General features: G+C 43.3%; 1 protein-coding gene across 9 annotated transcripts in view; it reads left to right on the top strand.

Annotated features, from left to right (window-relative positions):
• Window positions 1–24,457, top strand: part of ELMO1 (engulfment and cell motility 1) — an 818,731-nt gene that overhangs the window by 625,298 nt on the left and 168,976 nt on the right. Inside the window, exon 1 of one of the 9 annotated variants that reach the window (XM_068236405.1) lies at window positions 7,648–7,742. The exons of the other annotated variants lie outside the window; for them this stretch is intronic. Within the exon in view, the coding sequence (XP_068092506.1) occupies window positions 7,674–7,742 (69 nt within the window). The 5' untranslated portion in view covers window positions 7,648–7,673. Of the gene's footprint in view, window positions 1–7,647; window positions 7,743–24,457 lie in introns of those variants that run through there. 9 annotated transcript variants of the gene reach the window in all.

Below are 24,457 nucleotides of genomic sequence, written 5' to 3'. Positions count from 1 at the left end.
GGAATTGTATGGATTTCTGCACAAATCGGTCATAAAATGTGATCTGATCTTCATCTAAGTCACAACAATAGACAATCACAGTCTGCCTAAACTAATACCACACAAATAATGAAATGTTTCCATTAAAACAAATATTTAAATGTTTCCATGTTTTTTATTGAACACACCATGTAAACATTCACAGTGCTGGTGGAAAAAGTATGTGAACCCTTGGATTTAATAACTGGTTGAACCTCCTTTGGCATCTATAACTTCAGCCAAACGTTTCCTGTAGTTGCAAATCAGACATGCACAACGGTCAGGAGTAATTCTTGACCTTTTCTTCTTTACAGAACTGTTTAAGTTCAGCAATATTCTTGGGATGTCTGGTGTAAATCGCTTACTTGAGGTAATACCACAGCATCTCAATCTGGTTGAGGTCAGGACTCTGACTGGGCCACTCCAGAAGGCATATTTTCCTCTGTTTAAGCTATTCTGTTGTTGATTTACTTCTATGCTTTGGGTTGATGTCGTGTTGCAACACCCATCTTCTGCTGAGCTTCAGCTGGTGGACAGATGGCCTGAAGTTCTCCTGCAAAATGTCTTGATAAACTTTGGAATTAATTTTTCCTGTGATGATAGCAATCTGTCCAGGCCCTGACACAGCAAAGCAGCCCCAAACCATGATACCCCCACCACCATACTTCACAGTTGGGATGAGGTTTTGATGTTGGTGTGTTGTGCCTCTTTTTCTCCACACAGTGTTGTGTGTTTCCTCCAAACAACTCAACTTTGGTTTCATCTGTCCACAGAATATTTTGCCAGTACTGCTATTGAACGTTCAGGTGCTCTTTTGCAAACTTTAACCACTTGAGGACTGTGGGCTTTACCCCCCTTAAGGACCAGGCACTTTTTTTCCATTCAGACCACTGCAGCTTTCACGGTTTATTGCTCGCTCATACAACCTACCGCCTAAATGAGTTTTGGCTCCTTTTCTTCTCACTAATAAAGATTTATTTTGGTGCTATTTGATTGCTGCTGCGATTTTTACTTTTTATTATATTCATCAAAAAAGACATGAATTTTGTCAAAAAAAATGATTTTTTTTTAACTTTCTGTGCTGACATTTTTCAAATAAAGTAAAATTTCTGTATACATGCAGCACCAAAAATGTGGACAAACATGTTTTTGATAAAAAAAAACTAATTCGGCCTATATTTATTGGTTTGGGTAAAAGTTATAGCGTTTACAAACTATGGTGCAAAAAACGAATTTTCCCGTTTTCCAGCATCTCTGATTTTTCCTGACCCCCTGTCATGTTTCATGAGGGGCTAGAATTCCAGGATAGTATAAATACCCCCCAAATGACCCCATTTTGGAAAGAAGACATCCCAAAGTATTCACTGAGAGGCATAGTGAGTTCATAGAAGATATTATTTTTTGTCACAAGTAAGCGGAAAATGACACTTTGTGACAAAAAAAAAATTTCCATTTTTTCTAACTTGCGACAAAAAAAATGAATACTGCCATGGACTCACTATGCTCCTCTCTGAATACCTTGAAGTGTCTACTTTCCAAAATAGGGTCATTTGTGGGGTGTGTTTACTGTCCTCGCATTTTGGGGGGTGCTAATTTGTAAGCACCCCTGTAAAGGTTTTTTTTACACACAATTGTCCATTTACAGAGATATTTCTCCCATTCAGCATGGGTATGTGTAAAAATACACCCCAAAACACATTATACTACTTCTCCTGAGTATGGCGATACCACATGTGTGGCATTTTTTTGCACCCTAACTGCGCTAAGGGGCCCAAAGTCCAATGAGTACCTTTAGGATTTCACAGGTCATTTTTGTTTCAAGACTACTCCTCACAGTTTAGGGCCCCTAAAATGCCAGGGCAGTATAGGAACCCCACTAATGACCCCATTTTAGAAAGAAGACACCCCAAGGTATTCCGTTAGGAGTATGGTGAGTTCATAGAAGATTTTATTTTTTGTCACAAGTTAGCGGAAATTGATTTCAATAGTTTTTTTTCACAAAGTGTCATTTTCCGCTAACTTGTGACAAAAAATAAAATCTTCTATGAACTCACCATACTCCTAACGGAATACCTTTGGGTGTCTTCTTTCTAGAATGGGGTCATTTGTGGGGTTCCTATACTGCCCTGGCATTTTAGGGGCCCTAAACCGTGAGGAGTAGTCTTGAAACCAAATGTCGCAAAATGACCTGTGAAATCCTAAAGGTATTCATTGGACTTTGGGCCCCTTAGCGCACTTAGGGTGTAAAAAAGTGCCACACATGTGGTACCGCCGTACTCAGGAGTAGTAGTATAATGTGTTTTGGGGTGTATTTTTACACATACCCATGCTGGGTGGGAGAAATATCTCTGTACAAGACAATTGTTTGATTTTTTTTACACACAATTGTCCATTTACAGAGATATTTCTCCCACCCAGCATGGGTAAAAAGACACCCCAAAACACATTATACTACTTCTCCTGAGTACGGCAATACCACGTGTGACACTTTTTTGCTGCCTAGGAGCGCTAAGGGGCCCAACGTCCTATTCACAGGTCATTTTGAGGCATTTGTTTTCTAGACTACTCCTCACGATTTAGGGCCCCTAAAATGCCAGGGCAGTATAGGAACCCCACAAGTGACCCCATTTTAGAAAGAAGACACCCCAAGGTATTCCGTTAGGTGTATGGCGAGTTCATAGAAGATTTTATTTTTTGTCACAAGTTAGTGAAAAATGACACTTTGTGAAAAAAAAACAATAAAAATCAATTTCCGCTAACTTTTGACAAAAAATAAAATCTTCTATGAACTCGTCATACACCTAACAGAATACATTGGGGTGTCTTTTTTCTAAAATGGGGTCACTTGTGGGGTTCCTATCCCGCCCTGGCATTTTATGGGCCCAGGACCGTGAGTAGTCTGGAAACCAAATGTCTCAAAATGACTGTTCAGGGGTATAAGCATCTGCAAATTTTGATGACAGGTGGTGTATGAGGGGGCGAATTTTGTGGAACCGGTCATAAGCAGGGTGGCCTTTTAGATGACAGGTTGTATTGGGCCTGATCTGATGGATAGGAGTGCTAGGGGGGTGACAGGAGGTGATTGATGGGTGTCTCAGGGGGTGGTTAGAGGGGAAAATAGATGCAATCAATACACTGGGGAGGTGATCGGAAGGGGGTGTGAGGGGGATCTGAGGGTTTGGCCGAGTGATCAGGAGCCCACACTGGGCAAATTAGGGCCTGATCTGATGGGTAGGTGTGCTAGGGGGTGACAGGAGGTGATTGATGGGTGTCTCAAGGTGTGATTAGAGGGGGGAATAGATGCAAGCAATGCACTGGCGAGGTGATCAGGGCTGAGGTCTGAGGGTGTGGGCAGGTGATTGAGTGCGCTAGGGGCAGATAGGGGTCTAATCTGATGGATAGCAGTGACAGGGGGTGATTGATGGGTAATTAGTGGGTGTTTGGAGGAGAGAACAGATGTAAACACTGCACTTGGGAGGTGATCTGACGTCGGATCTGCGGGCGATCTATTGGTGTGGGTGGGTGATCAGATTGCCCTTAAGGGGCAGGTTAGGGGCTGATTGATGGGTGGCAGTGCCAGGGGGTGATGGGTGGCAGTGACAGGGGGTGATTGATGGGTGATTGACAGGTGATTGACAGGTGATCAGTGGGCTATTACAGGGAAGAACAGATGTAAATATTGCACTGGCGAATTGATAAGGGGGGGGTCTGAGGGCAATCTGAGCGTGTAGATGGGTGATTGGGTGCCCGCAAGGGGCAGATTAGGGTCTGATCTGATGGGTAACAGTGACAGGTGGTGATAGGGGGTGATTGATGGGTAATTAGTGGGTGTTTAGGGTAGAGAACAGATGTAAACACTGCACTTGGGAGGTGATCTGACGTCTGATATGCGCGCGCGATCTATTGGTGTGGGTGGGTGATCAGATTGCCCGCAAGGGGCAGAATCTGAGGGGTGGGGGGTGATCAGGAGTCCCCAGGGGGTAGTTAGGACCTAAACAAAAAAAATAGCGTTGACAGATAGTGACAGGGAGTGATTGATGGGTGATTAGGGGGGTGACTGGGTGCAAACAGGGGTCTGGGGGGTGGGCAGGGGGGGGTTCTGAGGGGTGCTGTGGACGGTCAGGGGGCGGGGGGAGGAAATCAGTGTGCTTGGGTGCAGACTAGGGTGGCTGTAGCCTGCCCTGGTGGTCCCTCGGACACTGGGACCACCAGGGCAGGAGGCAGCCTGTATTATACACTTTGTAAACATTACAAAGTGTATTATACACTTTGTATGCGGCGATCCGGGTGCTAGTATACGGCGATCCGGGTGCCGTTCGGAAGCGGCGGCGGGTTACAGCGCAAGGGGGGCGGAGCCAGGCGCCGGCGGCCGATCGCGTCACGAATGACGCGATCGCGCCGCCCATGTCCCTACAAGGACCGCCGCCTTTGGGCATGAGCTGGTCCTTGCGGGGTCCACTTTCCGGCAGCCTCTGTGCGTTAGGCGGTCGGGAAGTGGTTAAACATGCAGCAATGTTTTTTTTTTTTTTTTTTTTTTGGGGGGGGGGGGGGGGTGAGAGACAGTGGCTTCCTCTGTGGTATCATCCCTTGAACTCCATTCGTAGATTCGCTAATGTGGATGTTTAGTATATGCCAGTGACTTTTGTAAGTCTTTAGCTGACACTCTGGGATTCTTCTTTACCTCATTGAGCATTCTGCGCTATGCGCTCGCAGTCATTTTTACAGGACGGCCACTCCTAGGGAGAGTAGCAGCAGTGCTGAACTTCCTGCATTTATAGTCAATTTGTCTTACCGTGAACTGATGCAAAAAAAAAAAAAAAGGCTTTTGGAGATTGTAATAAGTAGTTTTGATATTTTAATCTCTGAGTAATCTAAATATGTGATGATTTGAATTCTCTGCATAGCAAGGGCCCTGCTGTGTTAGGAAGAATAATTATCTATATTGGATGTGACGCGATTGAGATATCAAAGCTATAGATAAATTATATATGTGATATTGATAAGACTGATCGGAAAGAAATCTTCTATTATCTAGCATAGGGGAACCAGGCTTTAGTGGGAATTAACATAAGACTTTATTCACGATGTCTGTAAAGTGAACTTCCCCCTCACTTGGAATGTTCAGGACAGCCTTCCCCCATAAAGGTAATTATAGCATGTGGTTTCCATCATTGGGGGCAGGGTGTGCATTCCTCAAGCCATAGCAGTACAATGAAGCTGTTAGAATACTGGCTTCAACCAGTTTGACCATGTGCTTTGAGATAGATGAAATTGAAGCAGCTAGGTATGGAAGTCAGCAAATAGAAACCATAGCATTATTTAATTAGACCAATCCAGAGATAGGATCGTAATGCATTATGGGAACCTCCTATTTCATTATGTAAGGAGTTTTAGGCGGGAATGATTCATTCCTGTTTCTCCCCTTGTCCCTTCAGCTTTACACACTTACTCACACTCACACATGCACACAGACACATCAACAGACATGCAGACATACAAGCCAATACAATAAGCTTTTAATTAATATACTTACAGATTACTCAGCAATCAATTTGTTCATCTTTTGTAATCATTTATAATGTAACTAAGATTTGTACCTTTATTGATTTATTTTTGAATATTCATGGAAGATCAATAATGCTAAATAAACAACCACATCCTTTTAAATGATTTACTCTGGTCTCAGAAAGACTTTGTTCTTAAATTACAAATCCCACATTTAACAGAGATATTTTTATAACCCTTTCCGGCTTTATGTAAGTCAACAATTCTAATCGTAGGTCTTCTGAGAGCTCTTTTGTGTGAGGCATCATTTAAATCAGGCAATGCTTCTAGGTAAAAAGCAAACTTAAATCTGGTGTGTTTTTTATAGGGCAGGGCAGCTGTAACCAACACCTCCAATCTCATCTCATTGATTGGACTCCAGCTTTTTCCACCTGTACTGTGAATGTTTACATGGCGTGTTCAGTAAAAACATGGAAACATTTAATTCACATTTTATGACCAATTTGTGCAAAAATTAATATACTTTCAAAGGTTTCAGGCTATGGATCCTATAGAGCCTTCTGTGTTTTCTCTTGGTGTCCTAGTTCCAGCACTGTTCCCCATTTTCGTTTTTTGCCTCAAAAGGCTATGGGAACACTTGTGTCATGCTCAGTATGGATCCACCTGTCTTCGGAGCACTTGGTGAAGTGCTTTTCTCCAATAGAACTTAAAGCGCATAAGCATGGCTCAGATCAGTAATTGGTTGATTGGTAAATTGCGGTACAGAAGAAGCATTCTATAAGTCTGCAAATGCCAGGCTAAACAGGTGGCTTTTCAGTCTATATTTGAATAGCTCCAGGGATGGGGCTGTCTTTACTGGGTTTGGTAGGGAATTCCAAAGGGTAGGGGCAGTATGTCAGGAAGCTCTGTCCTAAACGGGTGTGAGGTTGACTCTGGGAGTGACCAGGTTTATGGATCCTGCTGTTTTGAGGTTTTAAGGGGTGTGGTGCAGTTTCAGCAAGTTCTTCATGTATCCAGTGCCCAAATCGTGTAGGGCTTTGAATGTCAACAGTCCAATCTTGAAGAGTATTCTCCATTTTACAGGTAGCCAGTGAAGTGCGCTAAGAATCTGTGTAACGTGACAGTGGCGAGGCTGGTTTGTTAGTTATTTGGCAGCAGCATTCTGTACTAGTTGCAGGCGGCACAGGTCCTTGTTTGGGAGGCCTGCATAGAGGGCATTGCAGTAGTCAAGCCGTGATGTGACAGAGGTGTGAATTAGGGTTCTAGGGAATGAGATATTTCATTTTTGCAATGTTCCTCAGATGAAATTAGGAAGTTTTGACTACAGCCGAGATTTGGTTTCTGAAGCTCAATTCACCATCTATTAGCACACCAAGGCTGCGCAAACGGGTGGAGCTGTTAATGTCTGAATTCCCAGTCCTGCAATACATGCAGTGGGGGTGACAGTGCTGGAATGAGGAGACTAAGAGGGGACAGGGAAGACTCCATAGCACAGCATCCCAACCACAGAGGAAATCCACAGAGGTAGTTAATCTGCTCTGCTGAGACACTAATTACCTCACCTGTGGATGTTTGTGGTTTTCTGCAACACATGCACTGTTGTTGGTACTTGAGGACAGGGTTGGAAAGCCCTGCTCTAAAGGATCCAGAGCCTTCCATCTGCATAGGTAATTTTCTAGCTTCAATTTTACTTTAAGTAAAGGGAGTCATTCCTGAGTGATGTCAGGTGATAGGAAACTCACATGCAAGTAAATTTCTTATCACCTCGATTTGCATAGGGCCTAAGGTATGGCATGCTATGATGTTGTTGGCATTGGCCTTTCTGCTACTATTTGGATACACGTTAATTTTTTTATTAGTGCATAAATGCTAAGAATTCTCCATTTAAGACCTGATAGAGGGCATGCTAAATATCTAGATTATGAGTACTCCAGTTTATATTTTTTACATATGTATTTACACAGCCTTAGCAACTAGATCTTATACTACTCCATGATGAAGAAACTGTAGTGGCTTTTATATTGCAATGCACTACTGGATTTATTTAGCCTTTGGACTTTTTAAATTGTTATTAAAGCTAAGCTTCTGTTCTTTATTTAGCATGTCTTGAATATTTGTGCAACATTGCCGGACCAGCAGAAGTATGAGGAATGCTGTCTGCAGAGTTCAGGACTCAATACTGTATATTGGGCAACATTTTAGGACAGAAATCTGTACAGGTGTGTTGTTAGCATGAAGGTTAGGCTGCATCCCTCACCAATGCATTGGGATCACCATGGACACTCTAGACTCTCGGCAAAAGCAAATCATCCACCTTAATTTAAAAAATAAAAAAAAACTAGCCAAAGTAAACTTGCCTATTGAAGAAATGAAAATTTCCAGCTCTGTGATCATCCAAAATTGCATACCACTAAAATGAACATGACAAATTACAGGCTGCTGTGTAATCTCAGCACCTGAAGGACTTATAAGGTGGTAGGTCTGATATTTATGTATTTATTGTATTTATAAAGCGCCAACATATTACGCAGCACTTTTGAACATTAATTTAGGTTACAGACAATATTTAGGGGTGACATACAGCAATATGACAATACAGGAATACAAGAAAACCAGATCACACAGAACAGTATGAGCATAAGGTAATGCTTAGTCAGTCACTGGATGGAGCATGGAGATTAAACAAGTTAGGTTCACTCAAGTGCATAGCATGGGTTTACTGTAATGGAGGTGCATGATCAGGTAGGACACAAAAGGAGGAGGACCCTGCCCAAAGGCTTACAATATAGAAGGAGAGGTAGAGACCCGAACGGTAGGGACCAGAGTTCCGTTGTGGGTTTAGAGCAATTGTGAGGGGTGGTAGGCCAGAGTGAAAAGGTGAGTTTTGAGGGCCTTCTTGAAGATGTTGGAGGGGGCTGCCCTAATGGGTGGAGGTAGAGAGTTCCAAAGTGTTGGAGCAGCTCTTCAGAAGTCCTGGAGGCGTGCATGGGACTGTGTGATGCGGGGGGCAGTCAGGCAAAGTTCATTGGAGGAACGGAGTGAGCGGCTAGGTGTGTACCTCTAAGTAAGATCAGAAATGTAGGTTGGACAGGTTTTGTGGGCAGATTTGTAGGTCAGACACAATATCTTGAATCTGATTCTGGACTGGATAGGAAGCCAGTGGAGGGATTCACGGAGGGGAGCCGCCCTGGTGGAGCGATTCTGGCTGCTGCATTCATGATAGACTGCAGTGGGGCTATTCGGGTCTTAGGGAGACCAGACAGAAGGGCATTACAGTAGTCAAGGCGGGAAATTATGAGGGCATGGATGAGGAGTTTGGTGGTGGCAGAGGTCAGGAAAGGGTGAATCTTACAGATGTTACGAAGGTGGAAGTTGCAGGACTTTGTGAGGTTTTGGATGTGGGGAGTGAAGGAGAGTTCGGAGTCCAGGGTGACAACCAGACAGCAGACTTGAGAGGTAGGGCGAATGGTAGTGTGGTTAACAGTGACATGCACATCTGGGAGGTTCAGGGATGGCCGGGGTGGGAAGATATTGTTACAAAGATAGGGATATGGAGACTGCCTTATTTATTTTCTTTTAAACAATACCAATTGCTTGTTAGTCCTGCTGATCTCTTTGGCTGCAGTAGTGTCTGAATCACCCACCTGAAACAATCACGTGGCTAATCCAGTCACACTTCAGTGAGGGCTGAGACGCACCAGAAATGCTCCCCAAACGCTAGGGGTTTCAAAAGCTTTTCCCAATGTAATGCTATGGTTTATTTTTTTTTTACAAAACCTCATTGCTCCAGTGTGCATAGACATAGGATGACATTAGCAGGAGGTTTCAAAAACTCAAAACGCTCAGAAAAACTCCAGGCACCAGGCCTAAGAAACATCTGATCTGCATTGTTGTTAAGAGTCTATTAGAATGATTCATTAAAGGTTAACACGCTAAGCAGCGTGGGTTAAACCAGCGAGCGCATGCTACTGTCAGTGTAGCGTGCTCCTTTACGCTACGCGCGCTCCTTTGAAATGCTGCACAATGGTATGTAGCGCAACCGCAATACTTTACTAGCGCAGCAGCTACTACATTAATTAATGTAGTAGCGGATGTGCTAGTAAAGCATCGCGGTCATGCTACATACTTGTCCCCCAATTCAAAGGAACGCGTATAGTGTAAGAGCGCACACTACACTGACAGTAGCATAAGCTCGCTGGATTAAACCATGCTGCTTAGCGTGTTAACCTTTAATTACCCTAAAAGTATTAGAGGCCGAGGATCAGCAGGTCAGCCATCCAATCTACAGTGGGATGCGAAAGTTTGGGCAACCTTGTTAATCAACATTATTTTCCTGTATAAATCGTTGGTTGTTACGATAAAAAATGTCAGTTAAATATATCATATAGGAGACGCACACACAGTGATATTTGAGAAGTGAAATTAAGTTTATTGGATTTACAGAAAGTGTGCAATAACTGTTTAAACAAAATTAGGCGGGTGCATAAATTTGGGCACCACAAAAACGAAATGAAATCAATATTTATCCTTTTGCACGAATTACAGCTTTTAAACGCTTCCTGTAGGTTCCAATGAGAGTCTGGAGTCTGGTTGAAGGTATTTTGGACCATTCCTCTTTACAAAACATCTCTAGTTCATTCAGGTTTGATGGCTTCCAAGTATGGACCGCTCTCTTTAATTCACACCACAGATTTTCAATTATATTCAGGTCTGGGGACTGAGATAGCCATTCCAGAACATTGTACTTGGTTCTCTGCATGAATGCCTTAGTGTATTTTGAGCAGCGTTTAGGGTCGTTGACTTGTTGAAAGATGAAAGATCTAGCCCCGGTGCAGCATCAGATTTGTCACTGATTCCTGGACAATGGTCTCCAGAATCTGCTGATACTGAGTGGAATCTATGCGTCCCTCAACTTTGACAAAATTCCCAATCCCTGCACTGGCCACAAAGCCCCAAAGCATGATGGAACCACCACAGTTTACTGCAGGTAGCATATGTTTTTCTTGGAATGCTGTGTTGTTTTTCCTCCATGCATAACACCCCTTGTTATGCCCAAATACCTCAATTTTAGTTTAATCAGTCCACGGCACCTTATTCCAAAATGAAGCTGGTTTGTCCAAATGTGCTTTAGCATACCTCAAGCGGCTCTGTTTGTGCTGTGGGCGGAGAAAACGCTTCCTCTGCATCACTCTCGCATACAGCATCTGCTTGTGTAAAGTGCGCCAAATGGTTGAACGATGCACAGTGACTCCATCTGCAGCAGGATGATGTTGTAGGTCTTTGATGCTAGTCTGTGGGTTGACTCTGACTGTTCTCCCCATTCGTCACTTCCATATATCTGAGATTTTTCTTGGTCTGCCACTTTGAGCCTTAACTTGAACTGCGCCTGTGGTTTTCCATTTCCTCAAGATGTTCCTAACTGTGAAACAGACAGCTGAAATCTCTGAGACAGCATTTTTGTACCCTTCCCCTAAACCATGATGGTGAACAATCTTTGTCTTCAGGTCATTTGAGAGTTGTTTTAGACCCCTATGTTGCTACTCTTAAGAGAAGATTAAAAGAGGAGGGAAATTTACAATTGACCCCTTAAAGAGAACTAAAGACGAGGGAAAGCTTAAAAATGGAAAAAGATGTTATACAGTGGCTTGCAAAAGTATTCGGCCCCCTTGAAGTTTTCCACATTTTGTCATATTACTGCCACAAACATGAAACAATGTTATTGGAATTCCACGTGAAAGACCAATACAAAGTGGTGTACACATGAGAAGTGGAACGAAAATCATACATGATTCCAAACATTTTTTACAAATCAATAACTGCAAAGTGGGGTGTGCATAATTATTCAGCCCTCTTTGGTCTGAGTGCATTCAGTTGCCCATAGACATTGCCTGATAAGTGCTAATGACTAAATAGAGTGCACCTGTGTGCAATCTAATGTCAGTACAAATACAGCTGCCCTGTGACGGTCTCAGAGGTTGTCTAAGAGAATATTGGGAGCAAATACAACCATGAAGTCCAAAGAACACACCAGACAGGTCGGAGATAAAGTTATTGACAAATTTAAAGCAGGCTTAGGCTGCAAAAAATTTTTTCCAAAGCCTTGAACATCCCACGGAGCACTGTTCAAGCGATCATTCAGAAATGGAAGGAGTATGGCACAACTGTAAACCTACCAAGACAAGGCCATCCACCTAAACTCACAGGCCGAACAAGGAGAGCGCTGATCAGAAATGCAGTCAAGAGGCCCATGGTGACTCTGGACGAGCTGCAGAGATCTACATCTCAGGTGGGGGAATCTGCCGATAGGACAACTAATAGTCGTGCGCTGCACAAAGTTGGCCTTTACGGAAGAGTGGCAAGAAGAAAGCCATTGTTACCAGAAAAGCATAAGAAGTACCGTTTGCAGTTTGCCACAAACCATGTGGGGGACACATCAAACATGTGGAAGATGGTGCTCTGGTCAGATGAGATCAAAATGGACCTTTTTGGCCAAAATGCAAAGCGCTATGGGTGGCGGATAACTAACACTGCACATCACTCTGAACACACCATCCCCACTGTCAAATATGGTGGTGGCGGCATCATGCTCTGGGGGTGCTTCTCTTCAGCAGGGACAGGGAAGCTGGTAAGAGTTGATGGGAAGATGGATGGAGCCAAATACAGGGCAATCTTGGAAGAAAACTTCTTGGAGTCTGCAAAAGACTTGAGACGGGGGCGGAGGTTCACCTTCCAGCAGGACAACGGCCCTAAGCATAAAGCCAGGGCAACAATGGAATGGTTTAAAACAAAACATATCCATGTGTTAGAATTGCCCAGTCAAAGTCCAGATCTAAATCCAATCGAGAATCTGTGGCAAGATCTGAAAACTGCTGTTCACAAACGCTGTCCATCTAATCTGACTGAGCTGGAGCTGTTTTGCAAAGAAGAATGGGCAAGGATTTCAGTCTCTAGATGTGCAAAGCTGGTAGAGACATACCCTAAAAGACTGGCAGCTGTAATTGTAGCAAAAGGTGGTTCTACAAAGTATTGACTCAGGGGGCTGAATAATTACGCACACCCCACTTTGCAGTTATTGATTTGTAAAAAATGTTTGGAATCATGTATGATTTTTGTTCCACTTCTCACGTGTACACCACTTTGTATTGGTCTTTCACAGGGAATTCCAATAAAATTTGATTCATGTTTGTGGCAGTAATGTGACAAAATGTGGAAAACTTCAAGGGGGCCGAATACTTTTGCAAGCCACTGTACATACCTGGGGCTTCCTCCAGCTCCATAAGCCTGGATCGCTCCCACGCCGCCGTCCTCCGCTGCCTTTATCGCCGGTACCAGGTCCCGTCACGGACGCGACCAGTCTTGCGCTTCCACAGGGGCTCCCTCCGGCTCTGTACGCATGCGCCTGCGTAGTAAGGAGGGAGCGCACTGCGCTTGCGTTGACTTGATGAAATGACGGGACCCGGTAGCGGCGGACAGAGGCAGCGGAGAAATGCGGCGTGGGAGCGATCCAGGCTTATGGAGCTGGAGGAAGCCCCAGGTATGTATAAATCTATTGGAATCAATAAAATGACAACAGTGCCCAAATTCATGCACCTGCCTAATTTTATTCAAACAATTATTGCACACTTTCTGTAAATCCAATAAACTTCATTTTACTTCTCAAATATCACTGTGTGTGTCTGCTATATGATATAATTAACTTTTTTATTGTAACAACCAATGATTTATACAAGAAAATCACGACGATTAACAAGGTTGCCCAAACGTTCGCATCCCACTTTACATTGTTTAAAAGGAATTAAATATGGCAGTCTTTATATCCTTTTCAGTTCAGGTGTGTTTTAATGGTGTTGCAGGGCATTTCAGAACAGGTATAAAAATATACATAAGATTTCTCACAGATGAACCATAATTATGTGACCGTGACTTCTGAAATTAACTGTTTGGGCCAGATCTTATTCATTAATTTCATAGCAAATTGGGTGACCACATATGCACTCACGTTTCAGTTTCAGTACACACACACACATTTTTTTTTTCATTCCAGTCCATTTTCATTGGATTGTATTGTTAAATCAATTACGTACATTACTTGATATCCAAATGAAAATTAATTCCACGCTGTGATGGTAAAAAAAAGAGGGCAGCATCACGGAAACTGAAATCTTTCACAAGGCACTGCAAAGAGGAATTGTTCCAGAATAATTTTAAACTAGTAGACCTAAGCCCGTTTAAAAACAAGCTCTAGGTCTGTGTGTCTCGGCACGTGCGCACGCCACCCGCCGCATTAATGTTAAGAGCAGAGGGGATCTCCCTGTCATGTGCTTTCCAGCACCTGCCCAAGTGTCAACTTGTGTCAGTGTTAAACCTGAAAACTTTTGTGGCACTACCAGTGGCGTATCTAGGCAAGACAGCGCCCATGGCAAATACTAAAATTGCGCCCCAAAGCCCCCCCCCCCCCCCCCACCACACACACACACCCCTACAATCAACAGCATCCTGTCTAACCTTTTTGGACAGGGTAACCCCTTCATGCATTCAGAACACACACGCACACACAATTACCAGAATGTAACAGTCACTATGAAATAAATGAGGCTATCCTTCTGATCCACTGCCTCTTATACTTTAAGACAGGGAACATACTTGACTGTTTTCATATGCGTTTTCTGCACAGAAAAACTGAAAACTCATGTTAATCAAGGGCTAGTTCACACTTAATGTGTTTTTCTTGCACAGAAAAAAACCTGACATTCTGCATGATAATTGTGCACATTTTGTCAGTTTTCTGTATCAATTACATTAGCTGTTGTGAAAAAAAGCACACGCTTTTCTGCATAGAAACACACTTGGTGTGCAGAAAATGTGCGCAGAAAAAGCCGAGTTGAAAACTGAAAAACAAGTGTGATCCCTGCCTAAGCCATAGACCCTAGTATGCAGAGCAAATGTCTATAACACATCTGACAAGATTAGCTGCATGCATGTTTCAGGTGTGTGATTTAGACCCTACTGACCAGAAAGATCAGCAGGATTTCCATGCAACTGGTATTGTTTAAAAAGAAATACATTTGGCAGCCACCACTCTCATATGAATGAAAGCAATGGCATATTTGCAGTGATTATAACTAATAAAAGGCTGACAACCTATTAAATATCAGCAGATAGGTACTGAGCTAGAAATATAATGCATTTTAACAACTGAGGTACACTGTACAAGAGAGAGGTTGTTAAATCTGGCCACAGAGATGCCAGCAGCTTAATGGTTAAAGTGCAGAGAGTGCCATAAATAAAAGTAAGTAAACAGCACACTGAGATAAGGCTGAGGAATGTGTGAATGACAGAGCTGAATGGATGCGAGAGCTTGTAACCTCCAGACCAGAGGCATCTGCTGCTATCTCCGGGGACTGAGACATGATCTCTATTAGGGAGTGAGGGGAAACTTTGCAGCTCACCTCTCAATAGCTTGTAATGTAGATATAAGACAAAGGCTGAGAAGGGCAGGCTGCTGGATGATTGTTATTCCCTTAGACTCAGGAATGCTGTCAGCAGCTCTGCGCCCCCCCCTGATGATTGAAGAGGGAGGTCGCCTGGGGCGCGTGTCATGCCTGCATCCCTCCAGATACGCGTCTGGGCACTACATGTAGCACTGCTGTCAGGGACGGACATACGGCTGTGCAGGCCATGCAACTACATGAGGGCCCTTCAAGTTCTGTTTCTTGAGGGGCCCATTAAGTGTACCGGTGGTTAGTCACTTTATTATTTTTATTTCCACCCATGGCTGCCCGCTACAAACACCCTGTAATCGATTTGTTTTGCCTGCTTGTGCCTGCACCATCCGTTTAACACAGAGACTAGTAGCAGACCAGGAGTGATGTGAAAGGCTCCCTGCACACTGCAAATCCGTTTTCTGATTCCGATTCAGTTTCCGATTCTGACTTTCAATTCCGATTTTCCCTGAATACATTCAACAGAAAAACGGATAAAAAAATGCAGCATGCAGTAAAGATTAAAAATCTGAATCGGAGGTAAAAACCGATTAAAAATCGGAATCGGAAATGCATGCAGTGTGCAAGAGGCCAAAGTCACAGCGCCCCCTTAAGTTTTGATGCGCTCACACAGTGGAGGAGAAGAGCTAGGCAGAGTCTGAGCCCAGAGCTGCAGCAGGACTCTTGAAGAGAGCGAGTCAGCGAGAGCACCTTTCCTTGCTGTGGATGCCACTGTCTCACTATTGACTGAGTAAGAGTGATTGCCTACTGCATCCCTCATGTAAAATTCTTATCCACGCACAACACATACATTTTATAGTCTTGTCTTCCCCTCCCACTCACATTTCAGTCTTGTCTTTCCAGTTGCCACTGCATGTGCTTCCTAGCTCTGCCTCTGTACTAGGTTCCAGGACCCAATCAGTCTTACTAGACTGCACACTGCACCATTTTTGGCCAGTCAGTCAATAAATCAGTGCTAGATTAATTTGCTGCAGATTTTAATGATGCACATCCAGGTTTAAAGTGGTACATTATTGAATGATCCACTCACTCTCCTTCAAATGTAAAAGTGACTTTCTTGTGTAGTGGGTAGGAACATTTTTTTTCCCCGCTAATTTAAAGTGTACCCGAGACGACAAAAGGGAAAAGTTTTATACATACGTGGCGCTTCCTCCAGCACCCTCCATGCAGATCCTTCCCTTGCAGCAGTCCAAAGCCTCCTGGATCCTCAGGTAGCAACCCCATTATCTTCGGCCAGTCGGGCGTACTGCGCATGTACAGCCCGCCGGTTTGTGCCCACCAGACCACTCTCCTCTTGCCAGGAGCCTTCTGAGTTCTGACTTCAGAAGCAAGGGGGCGGAGAGAGGAGGGGAGTGGAGTTTTTACAGGCTTAAGGGGTGGAGATGCATATACCGTTGAAGTTGTTTGTGTAAACCATCTAAACTTTAGATAATATATAAAGACAAGTTGCTTGCTATAGTTAGTTTTCATTTTGGATCCGTTTTAAAGTGAACCTGTTTTGTGAAGTGCTGAATTGTAAAAAATGGCCTGGTCACTAGGGAGGTATAAATCTCTGGTCCTCAAGTGGTTAAATGATAAAATTTAAACTGCCACCACTCATAGGTTAATGGCAGGGTCCTTAAACTTGGCACAGTTGGGTGGAGCCAAAATCATCCAATCAGATAATTTTGCTTTAAGGCTTCTTGCACACAGGGACGTTACAGGCGCATGGTAGTGCAGCCTGTAACGCTCCCCCAACGCACAGCAATGTAACACAAGTGGGCTGTTCACACTGTCCACGTTGCGTTACATTGTAACGCAGCAAAGTGCTGCATGCTGTGCGTTCTCCGCGACTGTTTGCACATGCTCAGTCATGTTGGGAAGGAGGGGAGAGCGGCCGGGCACATGGCTAATTAATATTCACTGCACTCAGTGACGTGCAGTGTTTACTTCTTGGAGCGGCCGCTCTGTGCGGCGATTGGCCGGGCGGGACCACGTGATGCCGCATGCGTCCAAGAGTACGCATCACATCATCACGGATGCCAGAGTGAGCTGCACAACGCGGCTCACTCCGACGTCCACGCCAGAAAGAACCAGGCGTTGCGTTAGGGGCACGTTATGTGTCCTATAACGTCCCCTAAAAGCAACTTCCTGGTGTATAATTAGCCTTAATGGGAAAAATTAAAAAGGCTGCCATTCTCACATTATTATTATCATTCATTGTATTGTATCCTTTGGTGGTGCCTAACCTTTAAACCCCCACTGGCGCCTAACCTTTACCCCCCATGTGGGTGCTGAACCCCTAACCCCCCTCTGGGCCTAACCTTAACCCCCATGGTGGTGCCTAACTTTACCCCACCCCATGGTGCTGCCTAACTCTTAATGCCTCCAACTCAACTGATAGCCGGCTGCTTTGCCATCGGGGGAAGAACAGTTTAGTTCAAGAGATCTTTAAAGGAACACTATCAATTTACATGGTTTTTTAACCTGGGATCGAGAGATTTCCTGAAGTGCGCCTAAATAATTATGTATACATTTCACTTGCTTATCTCTTTTGTTTACTGTATCAAATTCCTTTCATTCTTCACTGACACCAAATCTGACAGGCCAGTAAACTATGAGGGGAGGGGGATTCCCTCACACTTCATCGGTTAACCCTGTGTGTGAGGAGTGCTCACTAGCTTAACTGCAGCTACTTGTGTTTCTGACTGAGCTGTCTGCACTGAGCAGTGGCAATATATCTTGTTTAAGTGCAGCATAAACATTTGTAATTGTGTGTGAAACCTGACACGACAGCTTTTCATATAACTCTGTAGTCTGTCATGCAAGAACAACACTGCTTGTGTCACATACCTCACAAAACACAGACTCACCTTTGCTAATGAATTCTCCCAAATGCATCTAAACACTACACACCGATTTAAAGGACACCTGTAGTGAGAGGTATATGGAGGCTGCCATATTTATTTCCTTTTAAAGAGAATCTGTATTGTTAAAATCGCACAAAAGTAAACATACCAGTGTGTTAGGGGACATCTCCTATTACCCTCTGTCAATTTCACCGCTCCCCGCCGCATTAAAAGTAGTCAAAGACAGTTTTAAAAAGTTTGTTTATAAACAAACAAAATGGCCACCAAAACAGGAAGTAGGTTGATGTACAGCATGTCCACACATAGAAAATACATCCATACACAAGCAGGCTGTATACAGCCTTACTTCTGAATCTCAAGAGATCACTTGTGTGTGTTTACCTTCTGTCCCCAGCTTCTCTCATGCACTGAACATTACAGTCTTCCTGCAGACAGCTCTACCTATGTCGTTAATTCCTCAGTATGTGACAGACCAGCTCCTTTCACAGCCTCCAGAGGAGGATTTTTATCCAGCTTTCTTCTATCACTGATAAGATAGCAGAGAAGCTGCTGGCTTATGTAAATAAAACACACACTGGAGTGTGCATAGAGGAACAGTTCAACACTGAAGAACTTGGCAGCCTTCCAGACACAGGCCGACAAGTCTGACAGGGGAAAGATACATTGATTTATTACAGAGATGGTTATAGTAGAAAGAGCTACAGTAAGCCAGAACACATAAGAATAGGTTTAGGAACTTGTAGGATGGTAGAAAAAACGTTGTAATTTTTGTTACAGAGTCACTTTAAGCCATACCAGTTGCCTGGCAGCCCTGCTGATCTATTTGCCTGCGGTAGTGTCTGAATAACATCAAAAACAAGCATGCAGCTAATCTTGTCAGATCTGACAATGTCAAAAACACCTGATCTGTTGCATGCTTGTTCAGGGGCTATGGCTAAAAGTATTAGGGGCAGAGGATCAGCAGTATAGCCATGCAACTGGTATTGCTTAAAAGGCAATAAATAATGGCAGCCTCCATATACCTCTCACTACAGTTGTCCTTTAAAGCTTTTGCTCTGATATTTAACATGAACAGTAGGAAAATGTTTACACAGCTCCTAAGACATTATTTGTACATTGTCATTTTAGATCATTTGGGTATTCATAGTGTTCCTTTAAGGTTGACAGTAGTGTGGACCAGGTCATTGCTAAAAGGAAGCAGCGTCAACTTTGTATTCTGTTATTGTAAAAATATAACGTTTATTTAAACTAGTAAAAGTGTAATTTCCCCTATTTAATAAGTACGTTGCTATGCAATTCAGTTAAAAAATAGTTCAAAAATACAAAAGTACAATAAGCCTTTCAATAAGCCTTTTTGTTTGCAAAGACAAAAAAAAAAAATATATATATATATATATATATATATATATATATATATATATATATATATATATATATATATATATAATACCTTTTAAATCTTTTTTTTTTTTCCTTGGGGGGAGGGGGGACGGGGCTATATGATCTTTCTTTTATTGAACAGTTATCAACAAGACATATAGAATGAAAGAGAAAGGTGTATTTTTCTGTTTTGACTACTAATTCTGACAATGATAGGTTAGAGGCATTTTATATTTAGATGTTTTCCTTGTGAATTCATCATGTGTTTAAAATGGTCAGTACCTTGGTAAATTAATTATACTGTACTCTTGTATAAGTAAATGTCTCTGAATAAGAATCCCTGACACTAATTTAAATTGGTATTTCTTGAAGTTAACACAGTCCATTGATTTTATGCATGCAATGTATTTTGCCATGGGCTCTGTCAGAAATCATAGAAATAATTCAATGCTAGCTGACCATAAATTCAATTAACTAATAAGCAAGTTTATATAGATTGTCATAGCAAATCACTGTTGAGTAGGACAGATTCTTTGTTTAATGCAGTCCCTGTCATACTGACTTAGCTCACCCTGTAGGCATGAAGAAAAATCACAGAATAATAGAGCCTTTGCTTTTTGTTATTTAGGCTCACCTCATATGGTGCTGTGTAGGTAACTTTAATCTTATTCTAAATGTTGCCTTTATATTACCAATACAGACAAAGAACCCAAAAATGGAATATGGTAGAATGTGTAAATGAAATTTTCAACAGTACAGTGTAGCCGGGTCCCGTAGGAAGTAGCAGAGCGGCCTGTCGCCGGTCTCTGTGTCACATGACCGCAGTGATCATGTGATTGCTGCAGTCATAACAATGGAGGAGAGTTGCACGGGCAGTGTGACATGTGCGCCCACGTTACTCCGGCAACCACGTGGGCCGCATATATGGACAAAGGGCAAATTCTGGAGCAAGCAGCGGACGTTGACAGGTAATGTATAGGGCAGGGGGGCACATTGAGCATTAGGGAGACCGCATCAGGGGTTTCATCGCTTGTCCCGATATCACTCGCCGCTACTGCCGTGCACTCGACAGACCACGAAGGCCCAACATCTTGCAGCATGTCCAACCGATTTATGTGACCAATTTCAGCACGAAATTGGCGCATCATCGATCGGGCATGCACTTGGTGTCACCGACTTTCATTCGATTCGATTATAATAATGAAATCGGATGGTCGATCGGCCGCCAAGTCGTCTGATGTATGGACTAACTTATTTTATTACATGACAAGGAAATGAACAGCGCTACTTAAAAACAGATAAGTGCCTACCTGCAAGAGAATGCAAGCCCCACTTGTGGGATAAAATACACACCTAGCATACACATAACCTGTCTACCACTGAAGGATGTCGGTTTCCTGTAACCGCTTGCATGCAACTTGTTAAGTACTCACCCCTCCCACTGCGGAGAAGTCATCCTTGATGGGAGGGGACATAACACTAACTAAATCCTAACCTATGCATATGCATAGCCTGGGTGTGGCCAACCAAGTAAAATTGAAAACTGAAAATCGCGCAAAAGGTGGATCAGCGCATCACCAGGCCGCCTCCGAATGGCCTCCAATCAGAGGTGCGCTGACACCCACGATAAACTGCAAACTTATTTTATTTGATTTTTTTAAAAGCGAACCTGAACTCAGAACGTCGTCTCTGCTCGAAAGGATGCACAGCAGCATAATAACCTTTAAACTAATGACACAATTTGTGTCAAACCTTTAAACAGCTTGTAACTCAAATGAGAGGGAATTAAACAGGCTAAACTCTTAATACATATAGGGTCCATTTCTCTGTTTTCCTTCTGTCCTATGCCCACATGCATGCCAGCAACCACGTGGGACGTATGTATGAATGAATGAAGGATGGATCCCTGACCCAGCAGCAGATAAGCGGCATGCGCGGAAAAAAGTAATGTATAGTGTAGTGGGCAGCAGGAAGAAGAGAGGGGCACATTGACCATTGGGGGACAGCGTTGGGACCGCGAGGCAGCGGATGTGGCGTCACAAAGCCGATTCCTGATCGATTTCAGCTTGAAATTAATCAGGAATCGGCCTGTGGTATATGGTCTCTCTAATCAGATGACTGCGCAGGCACTACCAGGCAATGCACGTCCTTGACCATGCACCTGTGGCTGTAAGCGCTCTGTGCATGTGCATTATGTAAATGTGACATAGCACGCAGGCGCAGAATGCTCCCGGTGGTGGGATCAAGGACAAGTGTCACCGAGCAGCGCCTGCGCAGTCCGCACCGACCAGGAAGTTAGTTCGGGGGGGGGGGGGGGGGGGTTATACAGTAATGGAGGGGGAGGGAGGAGAACGGTGGGAGGGAGCGGAAGTCATGAGGAGAGCCCACTACACAGGCTTGCTACCCCCGTTTTTTAAAGTTATATTTGTGCTGAGTTATCATTTAATTTAAACACCTTGCTAAATACATTGAGGGGTCTAGTTTTGTAGATGGGGTTCATTTTGGGGATATCAATGGGTCTTGGTCCCTTTGCACCGCTGTTTATGAAGTATGGTGCAAAAATTCTGCTTCAGATTTTCAGTCCATGTAAATGCACTTGGTATTTGGTATCTACATTCATGAGAGAAGTCGAGGAATATGTTTTTGGGTGTATATTGTGGCCTCCAAACAGAATGTGTACATTATGTTCTTTTACATTAGCATGTTTGCACCCAAAAATGAATTTTTAAATTTTACCCAATTTTTCCAATCAAAATTGATAAAAGACTATCACATCTCTAATTTACCCCTTGTTGAATACGTTAGGGGTTCTAGTTTTCTAAATAGTCATTTTGGGGGATATTCTGGGGAATTGGTCCTTCTGCACTGCTATAAATGAAGTATGGTGCTAAAAATTCTGCTTTGAATTTTCAGTCCATAAAAATGCAAAATGCATATGTTTTAGGATGTATTTTGTGGCCTGTAATTAGCATGTGAGCATTATGTGTTTCAAATTTGCATATTTGCCCCCAAAATGCATTTTTAAATTTTAACCCATTCTTCTAATCAAAATCAAAAAAAGAATGAATGAAGGGTGCTGCAAATAAATAGTCTATATATGACAAGAATTGTTAGGTTTTTTTCCTGCTGCTGAACTCCCAGGAGTTGGGGTTCCCCCTTATCCCACTCCGACCAAAAAACAGGAATAATCAAAATAAAAAAGAGTGCAGCGCTGGACTTACATTATTAAAAATTGTAAATACTGTTATTTACATAACTTTCACAAAAACACCATAAAAACTCTCCAGCTACCATTTAAAGAGCAAAGAGGGTAAGATATAGGCCTCAATTCACTAAACTTATCTCCTGTCTTTAATAATGCTTCTACAGTTATCACCATGGTATTCAGGAAACATTTTACCTCAGGCAAACTTAAAGTTAACTCTTCTGTCTAAGTTAAGAAGAGGTCTCTAAATTTAACTCTTCAATCCTTAAAATAACTCCATAATTCTAAGGTTGGGTACACACAATAAAGTCTTTGGAAAATGAAAGATCACAGACCAATTTTACCCCCTTCCATTTAGTATGAGAGCATACTCTACACAGTCTATTCTATTGAGCTGAACTCCCCATCAGATAAAAATCTTTGCAAGATGCTGTACTCAAAGATGCTGTACCCATGCAAAATATCAGCTTTTGCAAGGGCTTGTTTCCACTGTTGCGACGCGATTTCGCCGGCATTCCGACGCTTGTAAAAACGCATGCGGATGCGTTTGCGCATGCGTTTTTACCCGCGATTTCGCATGGCAGGGTGCCATGCGAAATTAACCATGACACTGCCAGGGCAAAATAAAATTGAAAAAGGTGCGAAATCGCGGGTAAAAATGCATGTAACAAACGCATGCGGTTTTACTATTAAATACATTAGTGCTGATTCGCATGCATTCCACTCGAAGGCGAATGCGTTGGCTCTTTTGTGCGTTTTTTTACCGCTGAAAAAAACGCACCTCAACAACGCTACAGTGGAAACAGGCCCATCCACTTGCATTACATGTGCGAATCTGCATGCGTTGGACGCATGCAGATTCGCGATAGTGGAAACGAGCCCCAAAAGATCTGTTCCTGCAAAAGATCAGTTCCTACAAAATGCATTCATAGTCTATGATCTCTGCAGATCTCATACACACCTTGTTTAATGGACAATCATCTGCAGATCAGATCCACCAGGATGGATCTTTGGATCTGCAGATGATTGTCTGATCTGCAGATGAATGTCTGTTAAACAAGGTGTGTATGAGATCTGCAGATATAGATTATGAATGCATTTTGCAGGAACGGATCTTTTGCAGATACTGATCTGTTGCATTTTCCAAAGACTTTTATCTGATGTGTGTACCCATCTTTAAGTTAAAGACCGGCTGTTAATTAACTGCGTGTGAAAATAACTACAGAGGAGGTAACTTAAGGACTGAAGTGATAAGATAACTCACTGTGAAAACGTACCTCTACACCTTAAAGCAGGGGTCTCAAACTCGCGGCCCGTGGGCCATTTGCGGCCCTCGATACAATATTTTGTGGCCCTCGCTGGCAAAAGCTTTCTTATAGTTCGCTTCAGTGCTCCCAAGTAATCCGCTGCATCCCCGCCGCTAAACGAGGGCTGCAGAGCCCCCAAATCGCCCGTGGGGCAATCTGCCGGCATTTCCTGGAAGGGGCAGAGCTTTCAGCTTCAGCTCTGCCCCTCCTAACGTCAATCGTCGCACGGATCGCCGCCTCTCCCCGCCCCTCTCTGTGAAGGAAGAGTGAGAGGGGCAGGCAGAGGCGGCGATGCGCCACGATTGTCAGGAGGGGCAGAGCTGAAGCTGAAAGCTCTGCCCCTTCCAGGAAATGCTGGCGGTTTGCCCCTTGGGCGATTTGAGGGCTCTGCAGCCCTCGTTTTGCGGCTGGGACACAGCGGTTTACTTGTAATGGGAGCACTGAAGCAAACTATAAGGTAAAATAGGCAAAATAGTTCCCTTCAGTGTGAATTTGATTTTGAAATAAAAATCAATGCGGGTGGGGGGGGGGGGGAAGCTGCTAATTGTTAAATCCCTTATGTGGCCTAGCTTTATCCTGAATTTGCCTCCTGCGGCCCCCAGGTAAATTGAGTTTGAGACCCCTGCTTAAAGGGAACCTAAACTGAGAAGGATATGGATTTTTCCTTTTAAAATAATACCAGTTGCATGA

Source organism: Hyperolius riggenbachi, chromosome 5 (genome assembly GCF_040937935.1).
Source record: "Hyperolius riggenbachi isolate aHypRig1 chromosome 5, aHypRig1.pri, whole genome shotgun sequence".
NCBI lineage: Eukaryota > Metazoa > Chordata > Amphibia > Anura > Hyperoliidae > Hyperolius > Hyperolius riggenbachi.
The sequence above is the reverse complement of the archived record's forward strand: the minus strand, read 5'-3'. Positions and strand labels throughout refer to the sequence as shown.